The sequence below is a fragment of the Rutilus rutilus genome (genome assembly GCF_951802725.1).
Source record: "Rutilus rutilus genome assembly, chromosome: 2".
Taxonomy (NCBI): Eukaryota; Metazoa; Chordata; class Actinopteri; order Cypriniformes; family Leuciscidae; genus Rutilus; species Rutilus rutilus.
In genome coordinates, this window is record NC_140210.1 from 50,193,384 (window position 1) to 50,216,109 (window position 22,726).

The window sequence follows — 22,726 nt, forward strand, 5'->3', positions numbered from 1 at the left end:
ACTTTTATATTAAGTTTTTATTTTTTTAATTTTTTTAAATGCTGATATAACTTTAATTAAAAAACGTGGGAATGATAAAACACACTGACAGATAATGCTGTCATTTTTACCATAGAAATAAAACAAAGAATAACATGATATAAAGCTCATCTTTATACAGTCTTCTCTCTGTTCAGGGTCCTGCAGGCCAAAACCACACTGCTGCATAATGTCTAATATACAGCCAATGAATGACACTGAGATGATATTCAAAGGGGCAAAGTTCAGTTTAGACACTTCTAGATTCTCTTATTCAGATCGACAGTCAGACAAAAACAGAAAGACTCTGAATGACATAAAAACTGCAAGAGACATAATGGAATCAGAACATGAAGGTCAGTGTAAATTAATTAACATAACATGATACAGCCAGTTTAAATCAATACTCAGAACTGAATTATATGCTGGGATTTTTGTTTGTGGTATTGACAAAACTGAAACGTAAAACAGGGAGTAAAAACTGAATTAAATCTTTACTAGGATAAGTTGGTCATATTACAAAGCTTCTGATTTACAGCTGATTTAAAGCTGTTTCATCATGCATTAGTTTCAACAGAATCGTTGTCTTATGTAAAATTCTATTTGGTTGTTATAAAAATGAGACGTGACGGAGAGCACATCTGCAGACTGACAGTTTTCAGTCTCTTATATCATGATCTGAGACAGGAGTTTGATACGCTGTCACTGCTCCTGCAGATTTTAGTCTCAACTCTGATTAAAACTCATTGTCTGTGATTTTCAAGTAATAATAAAAACTGGTTCAGGTATTTGGAAGGTGGCCTTACAAGGAAGAAGATTATTCCTGTTGATTCACTTTATTGTGTGTCATTCAAACTATCTATTTTAGGCTATATAAGTTAAAGGTTTACTGACAGCTGACTCTTTATGTTAATGGCTCCAAGGTTAATAAGATGCTGGATCAGCACAGATACATTTGTGATGTGACATTCAAAGCTCTAAATCTTGTGCCAATGAATAAATAAACATATTTCAAAATGAAACATTGGGACCTGATTAGTTTTTGTCAAAGTGATTAATGACATCAGAAGCTGAGGAACACAGGCCTGCATCAGTATCTGGTTCAACAGGAGTGAACCCCGGTGTGGTCTATCTTTCATTAAAACACTGAAATGTTTTAATAGGCCAATAATAATGCCAGTACATCCAAACAGCATCTGTTTAAAGTGTTTATGTTAATCTGCCTGTGTTTATGTTAATAATGGGTGAAAAAGAATATCACAAAACAAACATTCACATCAACAATATCTCAAGCTAATGACATGAACTGTTTAACAGGTGGTTTACATGATCTGAGGATTGTGTTACTGGGAGTCTCTGGAGCTGGAAAGAGTTCAACAGGAAATGCAATACTGGGTCGAGAGGCATTTAAAGAGAGCAGAACCAGAGAGAGTGAGATACAGAGAGGAAGAGTAGAAGACAGAAACATCTCCATCATCGACACTCCAGGATTCTTCAACACTCAACTGACTGATGAAGAGATGAAGAAGCAGATGATGAAGAGTCTGGATCTCTCTGATCCTGGTCCTCACATCTTCCTGCTCATCATAAACCTGGAGAACTTTGAAGAGGACAAGAGGAATGTAGTGGAGGAAATTCAGGAGAACTTTGGAGATCAAGTGTTTAAGTTCACTCTGGTTCTGTTTACTGGAAGAGAAAACATGTCAAAGAGAGAATGGATGCTCTTTATACTTGTCAAGAGCTGGTCAGTCACTGCAGAGATAATTATCATGGGATCAACAGTAAAAATGAGATGAATAAAACTCACATCATAAAGCTTTTAGAGAAGATTGATGAATTCATTAAGCAGAATAATCACCAGCATTACAATAGTGGGATTTTCTCAGTGTCTCGAACAAAGAGCATAAGAATATGGGAAAAACAAGAGGAAAAACAGACATCCAAAAGAAAAGAGGAAGAAATGAAACAAAAGCAAACTAAAACAGCATTTCCCAGCCAGCACAGCCATGTGGGGCCCAAATGGGTTTGACCTGGGCTATCTAACTGGGACCCAGCCAGTTTTGTCCTCGGTTTCCATGTAGGCCCCACATGGGTTTGCCCAGATGAAATGAACACTGCACTGTTAAAAATTTATTGTAATTTTACAGGAAATTCCTGGCAACTAATTGCAGTAAATTTACAGCAAGTAATATACAGGATTTTTATTGTTTACTTTTACAATAAAGTACTGTATTTATACAGCAGTTGTACTGTGATTATAGTAGCATTATTACAGTAAAATGCTGTAATTTATTACAATTTACTGTATATTTACTGCAACTCAGTTGCCAGGAATTTCCTGTAATTTCACAGGACAGAATTACAATTTAATATTGTAATTCAATATACTGTATATATCCTGTTATTTGTGAATATTTAGATTAAAAAAATCCAGTATTTTTCCATATTAGCAAATAAAAAAAACACAACAATAGTATCTTTTCTGTTTTTATTAACAAACTGTGCATCAGCACATATTACAAAACTCCAATTTGTTTTTTCAAACACAAACAAATAAAGTTTCACTGAAGCTCACTTCTAGATGTCCAGACAGCCTATCATCAGGGGGAACATAGTGCTATGGAACAAAGGTGTCCAGCCAGACTTGAACTGGGAAAGTTGTTCATGGTACTAGCCCATCAACTCAAAGTCCAGGAGTTTTCTAAGCAAGGTGCAAACAGGTGCGTTAAGCCCGTGCCTCTTCTCTGCTTTGCTGCCCGTCTGTGAGTTGATTCCACAAAAAGCTCTGAAACAGAGAGAGAGGGAAAAAAATTAAAAGTTTTCAAATCTTTTAAATTATGACAAATACTGTGTAAAAAACCCAGTAACCTATTCCTACTTGCTCATAAAAGAAAATAACTCTGTTTTTAATATTCACAACTTTTAGAATTACATTGGCTTTTACATTTATTTTCTTAAATATATATAATGTCATTGTATGCATGCATGTATGTACTGTATATTGTATGTCGCTTTGTACAAAAGCATCCGCTAAATCCCTTAACCATACTTCAAAAAAAATGTAATGAATTAATGGAACATGTAATGTTAAACTGCTGTCCGTCAGACTCTTCTGTTTACACATTACTGTCCTGCAGGGGAATACCAACTCTACACTGTAAAAAATTTGGAGTAGGAATTACTTGAAAAAAGCTTGCTAATTTTTTTCACTCAGAAAATGCTAGTAAATTTACAACGTTTGCCAAGTAAAACCTAAACATATTTATCAGTAGCTTTAATTAGAAATCTTTAAGTTAAATTTACTTGGAATATGTAATTAAGTAAACTTTACTTAACCTAGTTAAGTGAAAGTAACAAAGATAATAAGTCATTTAACTTGGCTAGTAAAAGGTCGATTAACATCAATTCAGTTGAAATTTCCTTTGCATTACATTTCACTCAAACAATAATATTGAATTATACCAATCATTTATAGTATGTGCTTTACTTAGATTATCTAAGTAATTTATACTACATCATGTCAGATGTTAAGTCTCATGTAAATGCAAATACAGTACCTCAATACTTGGTAGACAATACACAATGACGGTAACATTTGATGGATCATTTTTGTGTTTGAATGTGTCATTTTGAGCAGAAAATTTACTTGAAATGTCACAAAATGGCAAATTACTAATCCTGAAAACAAAAGCAATGATAAAACAGTGTAAATACAGCTAGAAAACAGTGAAAAATGAACCTCATTAATTATTCAAGGTCCAGTGCATGATGGGAACCCCAGTATCAGAAAAGTTGAGTAATTTTTACTTAATTTTATTGAGTAGATATGTACGCTTTCATTTCTACTCGCTTGAATTAAGTACTGATATGGAATTTACTTAGTTTTTTTAATTATTGCCTGGACTAACTTTTTCATGTAAATTACATTGGTTTTTTTCAGTAGTATTTACTTAACCAAAAAATCATTTTTTACAGTGTAGGTAGAACAGACACTTAACAGCAATAGCTGGGTCTCCATCCAACTTTTTTAATGCACAGTTTAACCATTTGAAAGAAATTGTATTAACAGAAACTGTTAAAATTCACATAAAATATTCTAATGTGAATAAAAACTTCTGTGTGGTATGAATCAATATTTCATTGATGGGTAATGTTTGTATTCTCATAAATTTGCATTTGTTGCAATTTTATCAGGTGTTTCAAGTTGCCCTGACAACCTTACGTTTTGATCCCACAGCTGTTCACGACTCCTCCCTAGGTGTGTCCATTTCTAATTTGCATAATAGAGTTGATGGAAAAGCTCTCCAATTAGAGGGATTTTAATGCCAAATTTTTACAAATGCATTTAAAGGGATACTCCACTTTTTTTTGGAAATAGGCTCATTTTACAGCTCCCCCAGAATTAAACAGTTGAGTTTTACCGTTTTCGAATCCATTCAGCCGATCTCCGGCTGAATCAATAATCAAGAAACTTTGCTGCCGTACACAGTAAAATCCCCAGTGTTAAATCAACACTGCTCAGAGTACATATGGTCCCACTCTACAGAGTGTTAAAATTAACACTGAAGCAGTGTTGAAGTTAATGAGATAATTAAGTTAACACTGAAGCAGTGTTGAAGTTAATGAGATAATTAAGTGATTAATTAAGTGATTGGCCATTAGTGGTGACACCTGATGTTAATAAGCAGAATCATTGACGGAAAGAGAAAAAACAATAACAGAAAAAAGAGAAACACAAGAACTGCAACTGACTTCGAGTCATTACACATTGTTGCATTTATTATTACCAGTTTGACTTTATTTCTGTCATACATCGACAAAAGTTCTTGAGATTCAACAGAAGTTTAGATGGTAATGTTTTATGGAAGTTTTCTTAACCCTTAAAGACCTAGAACATTTTTGGGGCGCCTGACTCACCTGTACTTTTCTTTGTTTTTCTAACCCATTCTAGCAGCAAGCATCAAGTGCCATATATCATTTTAAACAGGAGAACCTAAAGTTTCCAGCTAGCTCATTTAAAGTCCCAGTTTTACATTTCTTTTGTCAGAGAATTTATGAAATTAACAGGATTTTAAGAAAAACGGCAGCAAAAAATGTGGTGTTTTCAGTGTGAACTCAAACAGAACTTTCTGAAGTTTTGTTTTTTTCTTTTAGAAAGTTAGACTTGGTTGTTTTAGACTTCCAGATGAAATTTTGTCTACATGTAACAATCCCTCAGCAAGTTATAGCCATTTATTATAATATTATTCTAGGCGTTTTTGAGTAAAAACAGGTGTATTACATTTACTGACAATGTAGATGTGTCCAAATAAGTTCAGGAGGTAAAGTAAATAGAAAAGTTGTTATATTACAACAGAACACTGAAGCAAACATTTTTCTTCAGAAAATTATATTATAATTTGAACATGAACAACAAATGCAAACAATATAACAAGTAGTGACAACTGTGCAATATAAATACTAACAATACAATATACAGAGTGTAAATGAAGAAATGGTTCAAATAATCTTCACAAACTAAATACAAAAAGAAATAAACAGTGCAAATGAAGAAATGGTTCATTGAGGGTAATATACTGAGTGCTAATGAACAAATAGTGCAAATAATCTTCACAAACTAAATACAAATAGATAAATAAACAGTGCAAATGATTCAAACAATCTTCTGAATCGGAAGGTTCCACCAGATCTAAAGACTCGTTTAAAAAATCAATTCTAACACATCCTCCGATTTGTACTGCTGTTTTTTTTTTACATACTCATGCTCTTTCGTGTTTTATGCTCTTTCATGTTTTGTGCTCTTTCGTGTTTTGCGCTATGGTCAAAAACTTTGCATCCGTTAGTTTTCATGCGTAGTTTTCAATGCATTGCGTTTGTTAAAAATGTATAAAGAAACGTGATTGGTTGTTAAAATCACCAATCACTATGTTTGTTGGTTGAGTTGATGACCGTTTGGACGAATCTGGGCATGGGGGTGGGACTAAGCATCAACAATCGTTCCTGTTTGGCTCAGAGAAAGAAACCACATGTGTTTCCTTGACGAATCACTGCTGCAGATTTTGATGACGCAATCACCGGCACTACGCAGCCTATGAATGACCAATAGAGACAACCGTGATAACACGGGAAAGCTGTGAATCTCATCTTTACGGTGCATTTTAAAGCATACAGATTGGATTAGCGACTCAAAAGTTATTAAACATTTTAGAACGATAGTTATTTTATGCCGCGGGCGGCCGTATCGGTCTTTAAGGGTTAAGTTACCATTATGGTGGTCAGTGTTTTCTTTAGTTGGGCTCTTGACTCTTTTCATTTTGTTTATATTAGTTTTTCTCTGACTGTTCCAACATTGTGTTTATAAAGCACATTTGTTATTGCAAGAGAAAACATGACCTGCTCACAATATGTTTTGATGATAAGGACATTATCATCATGTAGTGTCCTGATTCACTGATGTCATTCAGAGTCTAAATCTTTGACTATATTCTTGATGTCTCGTTTTAGTATTGGTAATTGTAGCTCTGAGATTCTACAGCAATATGAAAAATTTTGAAAGTACTTTGTGCAAAGAAGTTATTGTGTTTAAACACGTAGACATCAAGAATCAGCATATGAATCTCAACAATGGTGACAATAAACAAACTAGTGACAAACAGATCAACTCTGAACATCACAAAACAAGCTACTAAAGTCAGAACAAAACAATAGCAAAATAAAAGCAAACAATGAAAATTACAGGACAATTCAGCTGCATAATTTATTCATGCTGCAATGCATGATGTGAGCCATTGATGCGTTCTGATTGGTGGCTCCCATCATGCACTGCAACATTAAGCATTTGTTTGATTGTCACCATTGTTGAGATTCATATGTAGATTATTGATGTCTGTGTGTGATTTTAAAAATTTTCAGATCATTAAAACATTGTTGGAAGTAACTACTGTAGTGAAAAAAATTATAAAACGTGGATAATCAGTTTATAATGATGGGTGCCATCATTGAATCAAGTCACTAGTAAATTCATCATCAAATCATAACCAGGGCTGCATTTCCAAAAGCATCTTAAGCCTTACTTGAATTGCAGACCAACTGCAACAAATGGTCTGTACGATCAAATTAGGCTTGCAATGCTTTCAGGAAACACAGCCCAGGTCATAGTTTCTTTTGCCACAACACATATGCTTTATAAACACAGAGTTGGAGCAGCCAGAAAAATACTAATGTTAAAAAGGAAAGGGTCAAGAGCCCAACTAAAGCAAACACTGACCACCATAATGGTGACATGAAACGAAACATTCCATAAAACATTACCATCTAAACTTCTGTTAAATCTAAATAAGACCGTGTGTAGATGTATGACAGAAATAAAGTCAAACTGGTAAAATAATAAGTGCAATAATGGCTCGAAGTCAGTAGTTCTTGTGTTTCTCTTTCCTTCAGTGAGTCTGCTTGTTATCATCAGGTGTCACCACTAATGGCCAATCATCACTTCATTAATCACTTAATTATCTCATTAACTTCAACACTGCTTCAGTGTTAACTTAATTATCTCATTAACTTCAACACTGCTTCAGTGTTAATTTTAACACTCTGTAGAGTGGGACCATATGTACTCTGAGCAGTGTTGATTTAACACTGGGGTTTTTACTGTGTACCATGGGTCCAGCAGGCGTAATGATATGATGCAGCGCCTGATAATAGTCCCCAGCTCGGTAGCCTATTATCAGGCGGCAGGCGCTGCGTCATATCATTACGCCTGCTGCACTCATGGTACGGCAGCAAAGTTTCTTGATTATTACGCAGGAATGAGAGTATAGTTCCTACTAGCCATATCAGCCTAGAAAATCGCAACTTTACATTTTCCGTCGGTCTTAGTACACGCTGTAACTACAGAAGAGTCAAGTTTTAAATAGGAAAAATATCGAAACTCTTTGGTCATTTTTTTGAGAGAGATGCTAATGATCTTGCCCGATTCAATGATCTATGCTAAGCTATGCTAAAAGTGGTACCGCCAGACCCGGAGTTCGGCTGAATGAATTCGAAAACGGTAAAACTCAACTGTTTAATTCTGGGGGAGTTGTAAAATGCGCCTATTCCCCCCCAAAAAAGTGGAGTATCCCTTTAAAAACTATTTTTTTTAATTGGATGGAAACCTGTCTATTGACATCAATGCATAAAATATATCATAGAGCCTAACAATACTGGACAAAAAGGTAATGAGAATGATGGATCTATTTTCTTTATTAGTGTGTAAACAGTTTAAACATACCTTTGTATAAATTCAAGAGTCCCTGAGGCGTCTTTAGGGTACTGCATGTTAAACACGTAGTAAGCAGCGAAGGTTGCAGCCACTCCATTTAAAAGACTGTTGTGGGGCCCCATCACAATAGTTCCTTCCATGGACATCATCCATTTGTCTGCGCTTAGTGTCTCTCCTGAAATACATTAACACAATATGATAACTAAAAGAGCACTGGAAATCACTCTACATAAACACACACACGCACAAGTTGCAGTGTTGGCATGACAGGCGAAATGGTTTCTGATAACTTAGACTAGGTTTTGTATGGATGCAATTGGCTCTTGTTGAATTACAATCTTTCCTTTCATTGACAAATATATCCATGTAACAACTATTGACAGGGCTTAAAGCAAGGAAACTTTCTGTGCCTGAAATGGTGCATTTCAGGGTGCAAAAAAAAAAAAAAAAAAAAATGTACCCCATTTAAATTTGGCAGCTATCCCCTTTGAAATAGACCCCTTGTGCAGTGATACACAGTTCTCAGTGCTCCTGGCTCAACTGGAATGCTCCCTGGAACCTCGCTATTTAAGCCTATCTAGCACCATCTGAGACGTGTTTTGGATCTCCTCTACAGTGTCAAAACGATGACCCAGTTTTCATTTTTGAAATCGTACGCATTTTCTACGTGCTGTGAGCATGTGCATTGTCATGGGAGCACGCTGGATATGCTTAGATACTCTTAAATAACACATGTTCCAGAGAGTGTTTCAACTGAAGCAGAAGCACTGGGAGCTGTGTATCACTGGACAAAGAGACTACTTGAAATGGGATAGTGGCCAAAATGAAATCAGGTATATTTTTGCTTTTTACATTCACAATCTTAATATCTTGATTTCACCACATAATATTTTTTTTTGAATAATTACAACGGACATGCGCCTGATTTCCGGCAGTGCCGGAAAACCTTAAAGGGTTCACCCGTAAATGAAAATTCTGTCAGTAATTACTCACCGTCATGTTGTTCCAGCCCCGTAAGACTTTCGTTCATCTTCGGAACACAAATTAAGATATTTTTGATGAAATCTGAGAGCTGTCTCACTCCTCCATAAGCTTCTTAAGGGATTGAAACTTGCTGGCCCAGAATAGTTATTAAAGACATCGTTAAAATAGTCCAAATGACTACAGTGGCTCAACCATATGTTTATCAAGCGACGAGAATACTTTTTGTGCGCAAAAAACAAACAAAACTAACGACTTTATTCCACTATTCATTATGTTCTCCGTGGGCCTGTGTGTGTTTACTTAGTAAAACTGCGCAGCGCGTCTGTGTTGCACGTCACCACGTCGGCTCACTATTGGCCAACGTTGATCATGTGTGTGATGCGTGTGACGTGCAACACAGACGCGCTGCGCAGTTTTACTAAGTAAACACACACAGGCCCACGGAGAACATAATGAATAGTGGAATAAAGTCGTTAGTTTTGTTTGTTTTTTGCGCACAAAAAGTATTCTCGTCGCTTGATAAACATAAGGTTGAGCCACTGTAGTCATTTGGACTATTTTAACGATGTCTTTAATAACTATTCTGGGCCAGCAAGTTTCGGTCACTTAGAAGCCTATGGAGGAGTGAGACAGCTCTCAGATTTCATCAAAATATCTTTATTTGTGTTCCGAAGATGAACGAAGGTCTTACGGGGCTGGAACAACATGACGGTGAGTAATTACTGACAGAATTTTCATTTTTGGGTGAACTATCCCTTTAAAGGGATACTCCACTTTTTTTGGAAATAGGCTAATTTTACAACTGCCCAGAGTTAAGGCCTCATTATGCTTCTGCGTCAACTCCAAGGCGTAGCTACGCCGTCACTCCTACGGCGTCGTGGCCATTTTATGCATTTCACCGCCAGAACGCTAGGGGGGTGTGTGGTTCGCGAATCTCTTTGCTAGTTTGTTTTGGTTTCCGTGCGCCGGTTCCGCTTTTTCATTTCCGACAATGGCGAGCGAAAGAGAGAGAGTGTTGTTGCAGCTGGAGCTAATCGACGTAAACAACAAATGATTTTATTGCAAATGTTTAAATCGCAGAAGAAAAAGAAGACATCAGCGAAGGTGGTCTGTACAACCAGTGCACGAAGACAGGGAAAGGATTGGCGAATTTGTGGCGGTATAGCGGGAGGGGGAAACCGGAAAAGCTACACTACGGAAATTATGTATAATCTGATCAATCACAGCCCTTGCGGTCTGTGTCGGCTTGACGCGTAGTTACATTTTTTTGGAGGTGCACGTCGAGCTACGGCGGAGGGGTCGGAGAGGTGTTCGCGGCGATGCAGAGGGGTCTGCGGGGGTACGCCGTCGATTCGACGCAGAAGCATAAAACAGGCTTTAAACAGTTTTACCGTTTTCAAATCCATTCAGCCTATCTCCGGGTTTGGCGGTACCACTTTTAGCATAGCTTAGTAGGGCTGCACGATATGAGGAAAAGCTGCGATGTGCGATAACTTTGTTTAATATTGCGATGACGATATGACTTGCGATAAATATTCAAATGTGAATGTTAGCTATACTGTTCCCATGTCTTAGTGCTTTAATAGGTTCTTTGCGTGATAGGTCAAATGTTTATTACCTGCCTGGTTCAGATTACACGATTTTAGCGCGATTTTGGCACGATCCGTTTGACGTAGGGTGTCGTGGAGATTCGTAAACGACAACGGGCGTCAGGACGCAAGATTCGTTCGTTTTATCTCGTATAGTGTGTCATAGTGGGCGACAACCTACGTCGCGTCTGCGATGCTTCACGACATCACGACAGAAAGACTAGCATGTTTCATTTTTTAATGGTCCTCCACGACGGGTTGAATATGTGAGCGAGAGTGAGTGTGCGCGAGTGAGTGAGAGTGCGAGCAACAGTTAGCAAATGTGTGTGTGTGTGTGTGCGCGCGCGAGTGAGTGAGTGAGGGACAGTGAGTGTGTGTGTGTTCGCGAGTGAGCGAGTGTGTGTGTGCGAGTGAGTGAGCGCAAGTGAGTGAGTGAGCGAGGGACAGTGAGTGTGTGTGTGTCTGTGCGCGTGTGAGCGAGTGAGTGAGCGAGGGACAGTGAGTGTGTGTGTGTGTGCGCAAGTGAGTGAATGAGCGCAAGTGAGTGAGTGAGCGAGCGAGCGAGCGAGGGACAGTGTGTGTGTGTGTGAGAGAGAGAGCGAGTGTGTGTGTGTGCGAGTGAATGTTGTGTGCGTGTGAATGTGTGCGTGTGACGGACGGCACGCGATGACTGGTCGGAAAGCAACGTGACATGTTTCTTGTCCATGACACGACAAGATTTTAGGAGTCAAAATCGTGTAATCTGACACCGTGACTATCATAACAGAAACAGACACAAAAATCTTGTAATCTGAACCAGGCGTTATTCATTGTGTCAGGCTGTCTGTTGCGATGTGTTTATCGCGCGAGTTCATATCGCGATGACGATGAAAATTCGATGTATTGTTCAGCCCTATAGCTTAGCATTAGCATCTCTCTCAAAAAAATGACCAAAGAGTTTTGATATTTTTCCTATTTAAAACTTGACTCTTCCGTAGTTACAGCGTGTACTAAGAACGACGGAAAATGTAAAGTTGTGATTTTCTAGGCTGATATGGCTAGGAACTATACTCTCATTCCTGCGTAATAATCAAGAAACTTTGCTGCCGTACCATGAGTGCAGCAGGCGTAATGATATGACGCAGCGCCTGAAAATAGGTCTAATAGGTTAGACAAACTTAGTCCCGGTCACGTTGGAAGTTACTGAGTTGGAGACTATTTTCAGGCGCTGCGTCATATCATTACGCCTGCTGCACTCATGGTACGGCAGCAAAGTTTCTTGATTATTACGCAGGAATGAGAGTATAGTTCCTAGCCATATCAGCCTAGAAAATCGCAACTTCACATTTTCCAGTCGTTCTTAGTACACGTTCTTAGCTGTAATATATACTATGGAAGTCAATGAGACCAGAAACTGTCTGGTTACTGATATTATTCTAAATATCTTCCTTTCTGTTCAGCAGAAGAAAGAAATTCATACAGGTTAGAAACAACATGAGGGTGAGTATATGATGACAGAATTTTCATTTTAAAGTGGAGTAAAATGAACCTGTAATAAACATTAAAAGAGTAGTTCACTTTAAAATGAAAATTACACAATTATTACTCACCCTCAAGCCATCCTAGGTGCAGGTGACATTCTTCTGTCAGACGAATACAATCGGAGTTATATTAATAAACACCCTGATGCTTCTGAGCTTTATAATGGCAGTGGATTGCAATCATCAGTTTCTAGCTCAAAAAATAGTGCATCTATCCATCATAAAAGTGTTCTACACGGCTCTGAGGGGTTAATAAAGGCCTTCTGAGCAAAGCAATTAGTTTGTAAAGTTTTAAATATGAATATTTTTCTTACACAAAGTAAAATAACTAGCTTTCGGCCAAACAAGCATAAGGATTTTACTCTAAATCGCAACTTATGCGAGTAATGCATACATTTACGCTACGCCATGACGCACTACACTACTTCCAATGTCATAGTTGTAAGTTGCACTTTAAATTCAAGTAGACTACATATGGCAACATGGCCAGAAGCTAGAATTTTACTTTGTGTTAATTATTGATTTTTTTTTTTTTTACACAAACTCTTCGCTTCAGAAGGCCTTTATTAACCCCTCAGAGCCGTGTGGAGTTTGTTTATGATGGATAGATGCACTTTTTTGAGCTTCAAACTGATGGTTGCAATTCACTGAAATTATAAAGCTCGGAAGTGTCAGGTTTTTTTTTTTTTTATATAACTCAGATTGTATTCGTCTGAAAGAAGAAAGTCATATACACCTAGGATGGGTTGAAGGCGAGTAAATCATGGGCTAATTTTCCTTTAAAAGTGAAAGCAAAATTAGGGAAAAATATACCTTGCACAATTAAGCAAGGTGTGCTGGGTAGAGTCTCTCTCGGGATGTCAGCAGCTGTGGCAGAGGGCTAGGGAATAAAAGAAATGTAAACATTACAAAATGTATTACCAATTACACAACAAATACCAATTACAAATCTATTATTATTTTAATATTCCATACAGTCTGCAAGCTAGCCCCATATAATTTGAGACAAACAAAATGGTCCACTCAACACAGAAGGAAAAAAAAAATGGCTAATGGTTTGAATATGTATGCTACGCAGTCTAAAACAATAAAACGATGTTAGCCAGTCATCAGATTAACAACTCCCTATAGCGGTTCAGACTGTCTATGGAATAGTTTAATAATTTGGAATATATAGTCTGTGTGGAGACTATATTGCCAACACAATGGTATTGCAGGAGCAATTTACAAAATAACTTTTGGAAGAGAGAACAAGTGTGTGTGTGTGTGTGTGTGTGTGTGTGTGTGTGTGTGTGTGTGTGTGTGTGTGTGTGTGTGTGTGTGTGTGTGTGTGTGTGTGCGCGCGAGAGTTATACTCACATCAGCCTTATGAAAGATGCCATTCTCTTTAAAGTGGGCAAGTAGGCAAAGTAGAATGCAGATGGCCTTGCTGCCATTCTGTTCTTCATATGCATCCAAGACTTCACCCACACCTGTTGTCTTGTGTTGTTTGAAGTACTCAAGCATAGTCTTGCTTCTTTGCTCAATGGCTGCTGGCAGCTTCTCCAGGATGGAAATACCAGTCAGCTCAGTGAAGTGAGAGGACAGGCCCTTCAGGGAAAACAGAAATGGCCAGTCGTCCTTGATTTTGGATATGCTGGGTGAAGGATCAGCATTGAGATCACGGCGCTGGAGAATGTAAGTATTTTCATGCCATCTCTGGAGCCCTCCTCTCTCCGCTCCTGCCATACCAACTTGGGCATACAGCTGCAGCATTTGCTTTTTCATTTCTTGCAAGCTTTCCTCTGTCTCCCCAGCTGGGAGTTCTTCGGGTTGCCACCGCACACAACCATATTGGTCCATGGGACCTCTTTCCTGGCTCCTCACTCCTGGAATAGAGGGCCTTTTCTGCCTGAGCCGTGCCATGGTGTTATTTCTATTTACATGCTCAATTCTAGTTTTGAGTTGCTGTAGTAGAGAAGCTGCAGCTACATTATCATCACCATTCACATCACCAAAACATTGGGGGTACTTCCGAACTATATCATTGGCGACCTGTGCACAGATCCCTCTTTTTGGGTTAGAATTGTGCTCTCTCATTTGATCAACAAGACTTCTGACCATTGATCTTCTCGCTGCTGGATTTGGTCTGGTTGAATTTGCGATAGCTGACTTTACCTCAGAAGGCATGTTCTCCCAGTTAATTTTAAAATTCACAGGCCATGGTGTGTGTGCTGATGGCAGACATCGTCCTCTGGCGTTGGATGTGCTGGGTGTACCTGGGTAACACAGGTTTGAGGAGGTTTGTGGACTTCCCAGAAGAGACCGTGCTGAGGAGGGATCTGGACTTCCTGGGGGAGACGGGGCTGAAGAGGAATCTGGATAAAATATTTTGATCATCAGAACCCTATGATCCAGACACACTAATGTTTTATTTTAACACCCACTATGATCTTTTCTACTTGAATCAAAAATATTTACATTGATTTATTTCAACATTTTCCATGCCGCTAGTCTGAACTTGCAGGAGAAAGTGAAATCTATGGTAGAATGGTAGCTACATTATGCTATTTCTAGCTAGTGACAAAACAAGTGAAAACTATTTTTTAAAGACAATATAAAATATACAAATTTTATGCAATTATTTACAAAGAATGGAGAAAATATCCTCAAAGACTGGCTGAACTTCACTTTGTCAATAAACATGTCCCTCTCCCACAATATTTCATTGAATAGGTAACATAACTTAACCAATTTTTGTTCTTTAAGTGTAACTGAATCTCCTTCTACTGGATATATTAACAGAACCATTACCTTTTGGTGTAAAGGCACAAATGAGCCTTCTGCACTGGATTGGACGGAGGTAGATCAGAAGATCATCTTCCTTCAAATAGTAGAGGTCCTCTCTGCTCTGCACACCAAGGCTCTCCAGGCCTGTCATCAAGGATGCCAAAGTATCTGGGGGGAGCCCTGGAAGAGCAGCCAGGACAGCCTTACTGATCTCCTCTGATGCAGCAATCATTGCATTAGTATGTTTCTGCAAAGGAGTGATGGAGAGAGATTATTGGCATATCACACATCTCATAGGCTGGCAAAGGATAATAATCAAGCAGATCATCATGCCTCACACAAACAAACTGCTCTTGGGCTGTCCCTAATACGCAATAGACACCAATGTCACTCAACTTCACAAACAAATATTTTTCTGAGATGAAAGACACAGAGCCATGGTGAACAATGATCAGCTCTATCTTGCCGACCTCCAATTCTTCTTCAGTTTTCCCCAACAAGATATACATGCCCTTTTTGTATGAAGTGCCCTTCACTGTCACCGCATGAGATGCTACTGTATCTTTAAATTCCAAATTCAAACCAACAACAGCTTCTCTGATATTGTCACTGTAGTCATTTACATAGAATGCTGTGCCCTTTTCAAATAGCACACTCGGCTGGAACATTGCGCCTGCACTCAAATAGGCTTGGAAGAGCTGGTGTCTCTCAGCAACGGTCTTACAGATGTTTTTGAAATTGTGTAACTTTCTAGCACATCTCTTGAAGAAAGAGTGCTTACTCTCAAACCTGAGAGTCCAAAGGCGAATTAGGGGGCCAAACTCGGCAATGAGCTGTGGATAATGAAGCAGATAGTGGTGTTTTGGCTTCAGGGGCTGATCAGGGAAGTGCTGCCTTCGAAAGTATATGTAATCCTCAATAAGTACCTTAAGATAAGCAACCTGATCTGTTGTGATTGCTGGTGCACAAATGAGTTCTACAATTTCTCTTAGCTGCAGCACAAGTTGCCAAACAGCATTGTTACATGGATCCTTAATCCTATCTCCCACCAGGACGGGTAGCAAACGAAGGAAACACCAGTTCTGGGCTGCATGTCCAGTAAGTTTATTGCTACCTGGTGAAACATCAGCTGGTTTGTCGTGGGCATCATTCCCCTGATACTTGAACTGATCTATACACCTGTTGAGATGTAGATAACTGAAATGTTTCTCCTCAACTAAATAACCAATAAACAAAGCAAGGTCACTCGATACAATGCCTTCAAACAGGTCATGTCCAAGACATGGGGGCAGCCCAGGCTGGCAAACATGAAAGAAGGATAGTTGGTTAAAAGGAGAATCTGACTTAATGCCGCACTCTGAATTTCTGCCACTGGTGCCCAATTCCTGCAGATGATACTGATAGGACTGTTCTGTTCGTGTGTTGCCACACGATAGTGGACAGTTCTGAAAAGTAGCTCTTTCTACATCACAGTATCTGCAGAAGTAATGGCTCTTACTGAAGTTCTCAACAAAACCGCCGATACTGTGAGACCCTAAATTGTCACCCGAGATAGCACACAGTCGACCTTTGACAATTTGCCCATCCCCTATCACAATACCAGTCTCCTCGAGAGCTTTCAGGTCTTTTATGAGAGGCTCAAATACCTTGTCTATCCCAAAATATTTAAAGGCCTGCTCGTTGCACAAGAGAACAAGTTGCATTTGATCTGTGGTGGATCTGTTATGAGGCAAAATATCTGTCAGAGTAAGATAAACTGCTACAATCTTATGTTTCTTTCTTGAAGAGCCAAGTGGATTGACAACTTCGAATGCATCCTGATAGAGTATCAGACCAAGCGAGGATGGCTCCATTTTAAGTAAAGGGTTGCACTGAGCTGCCTTCCCATCATTAATGTCCTGGAAAAGACCCTCTGATGATGTTCGGGACCGTGTTGCTGCATACTGTTCTTGAATAGACTTGCTTTTAAAAAGTGTAGCCAATGTTTCTTGAATAGGTACATACTGGGCAAACAATTCCCTACCTTTATCATTGTTACCTAAGAACAGAGGTACAGGCTCAACATAATTAAAATGTTTTTTAAAAGCGGTCTTTCTTTTCTGGTCCGTGCTCAAAGGCCCACTGTTACAGGCAGTGAGGAGGTCTTCTTTTCTGAGTTCCACCATAATGTTATTGATTGTGGCCTCTGGGACTCCAAGTAGAGTTAATTTGTCACTTAAGTTATTAAGCAAATCTGTCAGACTGATATCGTGGACATCTTGATATCCCTCAATAATAGTCTGTATTGTAGTAGCAGGCAACAGTAGTTTAGCCTGAAGTTTCAGATAGAAGAGTGTGATATTTTGCAGAAAGAGGGATTCATCAACAGCAAGTGTCTCTTCTGGCTCATCATCAGAATGATCAGAGGGTGCAGACGGAGTAAAAGATTCTGTGGCAACGCACCTTTCTACATTACAGGGATCTACATGTACAACACTCTCATTTTTGTGTTTCCTAGAAATATGAGATGCAAAACTCGACACAATAGTGAAATTGCTATCACATCCCCTAAATGGACATTGAACTTGTAATCCTTCTTGCAAGTGTGACCTCAAATGACGAACTAAAGATGAAGATTCACACCTTATAGCACAAAAATCACATTGTACAGGAGTATCACATAATGGTAGCTGACTATTCCTCAAAGGCCCGTTTGCTTTGTGGTCTCTGTACATGTGAGCTTTAAGAGCAGTAAGTTTAAAGTATGTTCTTGGGCATTCTGCCACACCACACTGATGTACGTAATTAGCGCTATTTTTATGCAGCTTAATGTGCTGAATAAACTTAAGCACTGTATCAAAAACACTTCCACACGTGCCAAATTTGCAATTAAACATTTTCAGAAAAGAAACCAATAGAGATTAAAGAGAAATGGTGGTCACACCACGTGTTGGTAAGAAAGGGTTATAGAACACCTAAAAATTAAATATGCGCCATGTATGTCAGACAAAAAGAGCAGTCAATGAAATAAACCTGACAGCACTCACTCAAATCGCAAATACATTTTCAGAAAAGACGATGAAAGAGAAGTGAATTCACACGGTTCCTATGTGAAACCTGCTGAGAGCATGGCGGGCTACATATCTGGCTTACAAAGACCACACCACATGTGGTCAGAAAGTGATCATCAAAAATTTATTCATGCATTTACATACGCAGTACAATTGAAAATGACAGCAACCCACCAGGGAAGACGGATGGTTTAGCTTATCCGTTTGCCAACTTAATTTTAATACTAGCCTGCTGATAATTTGCCGCCTTCTCCGAAAACAGAGAGCAGTGAAAGCCTTTCAACAGAACCCAGGCTCCGAAAAAAATATTTTATAACGATGCTGGTTGGTTTAAGTTGCGCACGCGCAGTTTATTTTAGAAACAGACAGCTTACATGACACATATGCTCTGCTCTTCCAACCTGGTTCGCCCAGCACAAAGTAAAGTTATAACATCTAAACATACCAGGTGCTATATTCAGCTTAGCTCACATTTATAGCTAAAGTTACAGAATTAAATGAAGATACCGGGATTGTCGTTTAATTAAAGCACATATTTCAACAGACGTTTGCTTGTGTTTATTCAGTGCCCGTAAAATCTACAAGCTACGTTTATGCTAGTGTGCAAACCACGACTTCAAGACAGCAAAACAAAAGTCGTAACGTTACAACAGCCTCTTCGGTAGCATGTGTAATAAATGCAATAACGTTAATAATCTGAACTAAGGAAGCTTAATTTAACAGGCTAACGTTAATGTTTAGTTTTACAGTCTGGGCTAATTGAGCCATCGTCGCTGTGGTGGTTTTCCATTAACGTTACAAGCTTAGCTCGCCTCGACTCGAGTCTACTCACCATGTCTGCTTTTCCATTGTTAATATATATATATATATATATATTGCCTTGTACCATTTTTTCTATGGATTGCGTAAAAAGACGCCACTTCAACGCGTTCAGTTCAGGTTGTTGTTGTTTTTTACCAGGAGTGAGCGAGTCGAGTCGGGCGAACGTCACTAAAGCTCTGCTAAAGCCAATGTCACTTAAATATACCTAACGAAACAATCAGAACTCACTCATATCACTGCTGGTATTAATATATACATATAAATATAGAAAATGTCATGTTTCTTACCTGAGGTGTGTTCCTTCTTCCAAAAATGTTGATTGATGACTGATGACGTTCTGTACGTTGTACCGTTGGCCGCGCGCAATTTCAAAATTCAAACAGCAGCGATCCCACAATGCTATGCGGTGGCTGTAAAATAATGCTTCTACAGTGTAGTTACAATAAAATTACAGGACTGTCCATAAATTTCCCATCATGCATTTGCATTTACAATAAAAACATGAATACAATATGTTGTTGTAAAATTTATTGTAAAAATTACATCAATTGCTAACAGTGTGCTTAGTGTGCACAGTACAGGCTGTTTAATGTAACACTGAATCAGTGTTGGAGGTAATGAGATAATTAAGTGATTGAATAATGATTGTGTATTATTGACGAACACCTGCTGTTAACAAGCAGAATCACTGAAGGAAAGAGAAACACAAGAACTACTTCCAGCCACAACCTTGGATGAAATCAACTGAAGATAAAATACATTACATCTCTCAAGATCTGATTAAACAACTCCACAAACAGCATTACCAGCTTCACTTATTACTAACCAGACTGACTTTATTTATGTCAGACGTCTACAGAAAATAATTAAGAAGAGGTTTAGATGTTGATTACTTATTTGAAAGTAATAGTTTGATTTGATGTTACCACTGTGGCGATCAGTGTGTGCTTTAGTCAGGCTCTTGACTTTTTAACATTAGTTTTTCTCAGGCAGCTGTGTCTGTTTGTTATGGCGAGAACAGCAAGAGAAAATATAATCAGACGCTGTAAGCTGTTTGATGATAAGAATATAATCATCATATATTGGCTCAACTCATTAATATTATGTGGAAGGTTTATACGGGTAGTATGTTATTAATTCTGGTTTATTGTTGTGATTCTACAGCAAGAAAATAATAGAATTTAATCAGAACATCAAATGATTTTTAACACACCATGTACATATTTTGGGCTCCTGTGAGTTTTACTCGCACACAGACATCAAGAATCAGCATATGAATCTCAACAATGGTGACATGCTTCATGGTGCAATGCATTCTGAGTGCATCATACAAAACTTATCCATGGCTCCCAGAATGCATTGCACCATTGAAGCATGTCACCATTGTTGAGATTCATATGCTGATTCTTGATGTCTGTGTGCGAGTAAAACTCACAGGAGCCCAAAATATGTACATGGTGTATTAAAAATGTTGTGTGCGTTTGGTGTTCTAATTAAATTCTATTATTCCCTTGCTGTAGAATCACAACAATAAAACAGAATTAATAACATACTACCCATATAAACCTCCCACATAATATCAATGAGTTAAGCCAATATATGATGATTATATTCTTATCATCAAACAGCGTCTGATTATATTTTCTCTTGCTGTTCTCGCCATAACAAACAGACACAGCTGCCAGAGAAAAACTAATGTTAAAAAGTCAAGAGCCTGACTAAAGCACACACTGATCGCCACAGTGGTAACATCAAATCAAACTATTACTTTCAAATAAGTAATCAACATCTAAACCTCTTCTTAATTATTTTCTGTAGATGTCTGACATAAATAAAGTCAGTCTGGTTAGTAATAAGTGAAGCTGGTAATGCTGTTTGTGGAGTTGTTTAATCAGATCTTGAGAGATGTAATGTATTTTATCTTCAGTTGATTTCATCCAAGGTTGTGGCTGGAAGTAGTTCTTGTGTTTCTCTTTCCTTCAGTGATTCTGCTTGTTAACAGCAGGTGTTCTTCACTAATACAAAATCATTTTTCAATCACTTAATTATCTCATTACCTCCAACACTGATTAAGTGTTACATTAAACAGCCTGTAGTGTGCACACTAAGCAGTTCATTTCATTTCATCTCATTCAGTTCATTTCATCTGGGCAAATCCATGTGGGGCCTACATGGAAAGTGGGTGCAAAACTGGCTGGGTCCCAGTTAGATATCCCAGGTCAAACCCATTTGGGCCCCACATGGCTCTGCTGGCTGGGCTCTGATGTGTTTATGACTATTATTCTGATAATGAGTGTCTGTGAAACTTCTTTTGAGTTGTAATGCTTTCACTTTTAATAAAATGGTCAATAGCCATTAGTATTATAGTAAACTGTATTTTTGTTTTTATTTCCTATTTCATTCGTGTGTATCTGCTTTATAGCACTATGGCTATATTTGCTCCAGTCCAGCAGGGGCAGCAGAGAGCAGGTTTATCAGACTGAAGTGATCAGAGAGGAACAGAAACATCAGCTTCAGGTAGGGCTGGGCGATTTAAATCGCGATATTGTTATGCGCATCTCGTCAGTAAAGCCGGTTCCTTGATTTAGTAGTAAATCACCATCACCTGCTTTCAGATGGAGCGGCATTTAGGGCTAAGGAGATAATTAAGCGATTAATTTAGTGATGATTGAGCATTATTGAAGACACCTGATGTTAACAAGCAGAATCACTGAAGAAGAAAAGCACAAATTGTAAGTTACCATTAAGGTGATGGGTGTTTGCTTCAGTTGGGCTCTAGACCAGTTTACTGTTATATTTACTGTTGTTTGTCTGCTGTTATTGATTTATAACAGTTAAATGAACAAAGTAAAATGTTATCTTATAGTGTTGGTTATGTTTTGACATAATCATACTGTGATCTGAAAAGTGAAACATATTAAGATAGTTTGGTTTAACTTGTTAGCAGCAGTTTTGTGATTCTTCAGCCTATGATTATCAGGACTTTACTTATAATTCAAAATATTTAATAATCATTGCTCTAATCAAAGAGACGTTCAGACATCAATAATCAGCCTGTGAATCTCAACAATGGTGACAATAACAAAGCATGTTGCAGTGGCTGCCACCAATCACAACTCATTAATGGCTCCCATCATGCATTGCGGTATGAATAAATTATGATCTGAATTGTCTATGTAATTTACTTTTCCTCATTGAATATTCTGCTCCTCACCATTGTTGAGATGCATAGACTGAATCTTGACATCTGTGTGTGCCTAAAAGAATGATTTTTTTTTTAAACAAGTTTTAAGAAATCCTTTATATCAAAAATTCTGGCCATTTATTCAGATTCACAGTTATGCTGTAACCAACAACATAAATTGAAGTTAGAAAGAAGGATCTTAATGAACTCAGTGATCAAGTTCAAATGATGATTGTCATAATATAACCAACAAAGATCACTCTTTTTTCTTTGTTCAACTGGCAGCTTTAACTCAGATACAACCGTCAATAGTGATGTTACGTTCGTGAACGAATCGTTCTTTTTGAACGAATCCTTTAGGTGAACGAATCGTTCTCGTTCACGTAATCAATTGACTCATATTTCTCGTTCACTGAAATCCCTCCCTCCACAGCAGCGCGGCGCTATTAGCAGCGCATGCGCAGCTCAGTGAACCGGTGTTTTCAACCTGTCAAAGAATGAACCTCGAGCCAATAGCCTTCGAGTATGAG

The 22,726-nt window shown here is 38.2% G+C and overlaps 2 protein-coding genes across 2 annotated transcripts; one reads left to right on the forward strand and one right to left on the reverse strand.

The window, feature by feature from the left end:
* Window positions 1–311: 311 nt before the first annotated feature.
* Window positions 312–1,814, forward strand: LOC311279545 (GTPase IMAP family member 4-like; the record flags this gene model as incomplete). Its single annotated transcript, XM_084391128.1, has 2 exons — window positions 312–374; window positions 1,336–1,814. Exons 1-2 carry the CDS (start codon window positions 356–358, stop codon window positions 1,812–1,814), a joined length of 498 nt encoding a protein of 165 aa, XP_084247254.1. The 5' UTR covers window positions 312–355.
* A 12,171-nt stretch (window positions 1,815–13,985) lies between these two features.
* LOC311279551 (uncharacterized protein) lies at window positions 13,986–15,766 on the reverse strand (the record flags this gene model as incomplete). Its single annotated transcript, XM_084391139.1, has 2 exons — window positions 15,165–15,766; window positions 13,986–14,728 (listed from the first exon to the last, which is right to left on the reverse strand). Coding segments are annotated over exons 1-2 (951 nt in total), but the record flags the coding sequence as incomplete, so codon positions are not given.
* Window positions 15,767–22,726: the final 6,960 nt, after the last annotated feature.